The 4,254-nt window shown below is 47.8% G+C and overlaps 1 protein-coding gene across 1 annotated transcript in view; it reads right to left on the reverse strand.

The window, feature by feature from the left end:
* Positions 1-4,254, reverse strand: part of SAMD4B (sterile alpha motif domain containing 4B) — a 46,326-nt gene that overhangs the window by 30,099 nt on the left and 11,973 nt on the right. The window contains exon 2 of the mRNA XM_017503039.2: positions 329-729. Coding sequence (XP_017358528.1) covers positions 329-524 — 196 coding nt within the window. The 5' untranslated portion in view covers positions 525-729. The remainder of the gene's footprint in view (positions 1-328; positions 730-4,254) is intronic.

Genomic DNA, 4,254 nt, shown 5'->3' on the forward strand with positions numbered 1-4,254 from the left:
AAATTGATTACTGCTCACCTTCTATCCCCCTTTCATTATGACTTTAGTCTGTTCCTTTCAGCAGCCCACATAAGCCACTCTAAATGATCTTCCTGTAAGGGGAGTTTCCAGTTGGCGTTGCCTTCTCCCATGAGTCCTCTATTCCATACCTGAGGATTCATGGCAACACAGTCCCAGAAGACCCATGATGATGACTTGGGAGGTAACGGATTCCCCACCCACCAAGCCTAGAACCCACAGTTTTTAGCCCCATTGTTGTCTTAGCCACATGACATCTGTTCTAGGTCTCCCTCCTGCTGTGTTCCCATCTCGAAGGGTGGAGACTCACCAGCACTGTTGGCCTCCGACTCCAGCAGGTGGATGTCATTGCAGTCCGCCAGTGAATGCTCTAGGCAGAGCTGCAGGAAGCGGGCCTGGGTACGAGTGACCCGTTTCAGAAGTGACAGCAGGGCCACTGTCTGCTCACACTCATTCCAGCCCTTGAACCAGCCAGCGAGGATGCCCACCTGGTCTCGGAACATCATGGTGCCGGGCCTGGGGCCAGGGTGGGGGGACGGCGGTGGCAAAGGCCAGCGCCGTCACATGGTCCCGGCTCTGGCCTCCTGTTACCTTTCCCCTGAGGGCCAGGGCTTAAGGACGTTTCTGGGCGTGGTGGCAACGGTTGTTGGGGGAGGAGGAAGCCTGCTCACATGGGGGGAGGTCTTGGTCCAGCCACACCTCTTCAGTCTCCTGAAAAAGGAAGCAAAGGGGTCAAACAGAAATAAGGGGCTGAAACTTGCCTGATGAGTGTGGGTTGAGGAGGCATGAAGGCCTCATGCGTTTCTCTTTCAGGGTACTTGCTCTGCTGAGCTCCTAGAAGAAAGATGAAGCCAACACCAGATATTAAATCAACTTTCACTCAAATCTCCAAATCAAGAGAAAAGGCTTGTTGGAATTTAGATGCCTATCCCAGAGACCAAGGAGATGCTGGCCCTCACACCTGGCTATCATAGTGTCAAAGGAAGTGGATTTAATGTAAAAAATAAATTGGAAAGATTTTTCAGAAATGGGAAATAGGAGGCTGCAAATTATGAGAAAAGATATGAATTGATGGCAATCTGGCCCAAGGTGACATGACTAAGCAGGACATATCTCTGACCTTGCTCATTTCTGGCCACCTTCTTTGAGAGCTGGACACTGTGACTGCTAACCTACTGATAGGACTCCAAGGGTGCTCTCTCTCTCTCTCTCTCTTGGAAACGGAGTCTTGTTCTGTTGCCCAGGCTGGAGTGTGGTGGTGCAATCTCAGCTCACTGCAACCTTTGCCCCCAGGGTTCAAGTGATTCTCCTGTCTCAGCCTCCCAAGTAAGTAGCTGGGATCACAGGCATGTACCATCATGCCCAGCTAATTTTTGTATTTTTAGTAGAGATGGGGTTTCACCATGTTAGTCAGGCTAGTCTCGAACTCCTGACCTCATGATTTGCCTGCCTCAGCCTCCCAAAGTGCTGGGATTAGGTGTGAGCCACTGTGCCTGGCCAAGGGCTCTTTAAATTACTTTAAGTTAGACCCAAAATGCTGAGTAGAGGATGGATGGTGGGGTAGTGACGCTGGTGGAGATCTCAGGTATGCAGCCGGTCATCTGATCAGTAACTGGCTGGGTATCTATCAGGTATGGGCATGGTCAGAGGCCTTTTCAAATATTACCAACAGGCTGAGGGAATCTCACCCTCTCGAACCCAGCTCCCTGACTCTGGAAAAGGTACAGCTCTGATTTTTCAGATTTTACTTCCCTCTACTCTGAGGTGAATAACTCCCTGCCCTCTTAATTTCCCTGAAGGCTGCTCCAAACCCAAACTCTCTGGTTGGGAATTCCCCCTGACTTCCAGAGATGCCAGCCTGTCTCAGACTCCTCCTGGGAGCCAAGAAAATGCCAACCTGAGGGGAAGGGGACAGACCAAAGTAAAAAACTCACCAGCTAGGAAGTGTCCAAATTCCTCTCTTAGACAGGAACTACAGAGAAGTTACTTCAACTGGGCAAACAACAGACCTATTTTTCAGTTTGCTGGTTTCTGGACACCACTCTGAAGCCTTTTTCTAAATGTCTTGAGCTCCAGGTCTCCACTCAACATTTCCTCCATCTGTCTCTCTTGCAACCAATGCCCTTGGCTCTAACCTCAAACCACATTCAGCTCCATCCTCCTTTGGCTGCCAAAGGACTCAGGCTCCTTGGACTGAAAACTTCATACAAAGACCCATTGAACCTACTGGGCTCAGGTCTAAAGGAACTACTTATTACTCTCTGAACTTCCGTGTGCTTGCTGAAGAGAACTGTGGGATGCATGAGGCAATAGCTGTGACTTGCCTCACGGATCCCCTGTGAGACCCTTAAACAGAGCAAACTGGCCTGGTTGCCAATCCCTTTGGATATATGAAGCAGGAAAGGTATGAGGGAAAATGAAATCTTGCTCCAAGTTAAACAAGCATCCAACAATTTTTTTTTTTTTTTTTTTGAGACGGAGTTTTTTGCTCTTGTTGCCTAGGCTGCAGTGCAGTGGTACGATCACAGCTCATCACAATCTCGTAACCACCGCATCCTGGGTTCAAGTGATTCTCCTGCCTCAGCCTCCCGAGTAGCTGGGATTACAGGCATGTGCCACCATGCCTGGCTAATTTTGTATTTTTAGTAGAGACAGAGTTTCTCCATGTTGGTCAGGCTGGTCTTGAACTCCCGACCTCAGGTGATCCGCCCGTCTCAGCCTCCCAAAGTGCTGGGATTACAGGCCTGAGCCACTGTGCCTGGCCCAGCAATTTCTTTTAAAGGGGAAATCAGATGTCACCTCGCTGACCTAAAATTCTCCAATGACTTCCCATTGCACTTAAGTAAAATCTAAACAAGGTCAGGTGTGGTGGCTCACGCCTGTAATCCCAGCACTTTGGGAGGCCAAGGCGGGTGGATCACTTGAGGTCAGGAGTTTGAGACCAGCCTGGCCAAAGTGGTGTTAACTCCATCTCTACTAAAAATACAAAAATTAGCCAGGCATGCTAGTGCACGCCTGTAATCACAGCAACTTGAGGGGGCTGAGGCACGAGAATTGCTTGAAGCTGGGAGGCAGAGGGTGCAGTGAGCCAAGACTGCACCACTGCACTGCTGCCTGGATGACAGAGCGAGACTCTGTCTCAGAAAAAAAAAAAAATCTAAACGAATTCCAAACTTCTTAATTTGGCCTACAGAGCCCTATAGGACTCCTGTGACTTCTCCAGCCTCATCTTGTACCAAATTCTTTCTTGTCAGTGGAATACTCTTCCACTAGAGACTGGCTCCTATTTGTAATTCAGGTCTCAGCACACTGTCATTTCCTCAGAGAGAGCTTCCCTGACCATGCAATCTCAGGTGTTTCTCCTCCAATTATATTAACACTATTTCATTCCTTTTATATAATTTGGCACCCTCAGGTATCATCTTATTTATGCTTCTCTTGTCCGACCAAAATGCAAGCTATACAATCAGCCAGTGCCTACAACAGTGCCTGATACATAGAAAAATGCTCAATATTTATTTAGTGAATAAATAAATAGCTACAGAAGATGAATGTGGAAGCCACACTTGGGATTTCTACAGTCCTGGGGGGAAAGAAGATAGAAGGAACAGCTCACAGGATGGCAAAGGGATTTGGAAACCTTAAGAAAAAAAAAATTGAAGGCACTGAGGAGATTTCCCCGGGGGAAGAGAAGACTCAAGGGGAATGGCATAAATGACTTTGAATATCTGAAGAGGTAGCACACAGAAGAGGAACTATATTTGTTCTTTTACTCTAGAGGAGAAAAGCAGGGTAGATGACTCTAAGGGAGTCACAACATGGGATATGGGAAATGCTGAAAGTCAAGAAAATTCAGTTCTAATCCTGCCCCAAGTCATGGATTCACTTTGATCTCGGGGCTAGTCTGTTCTCTTCTCTAGAATGTGGCATAAGGAGCTGGACTGGTTGTAACATGACTAATAGGTTTTACCTTACAGGCTAACTCCAATTGATTGGCAGTGGCTGCCTGGTGCATTGTGATGAGAAGAATCCTGAAGAAATTAATGGGAATATCCATCAATGGGGAACGATTAATAAACTGGGGCAGATCCCACAGTGTACGATATAACATATCTATTAAAAACATGCCTAATGTGGCCAGGCAAGGTGGCTTACTCCTGTAATCCTAGCACTTTGGGAGGCTGAGGCAGGTGGATCACTTGAGGTCAGGAGTTCGAGACCCACCTGGCCAACATG

The sequence above is a fragment of the Cebus imitator genome, unplaced genomic scaffold (genome assembly GCF_001604975.1).
Source record: "Cebus imitator isolate Cc_AM_T3 unplaced genomic scaffold, Cebus_imitator-1.0 Scaffold306, whole genome shotgun sequence".
In the NCBI taxonomy this organism is placed as follows: Eukaryota; Metazoa; Chordata; class Mammalia; order Primates; family Cebidae; genus Cebus; species Cebus imitator.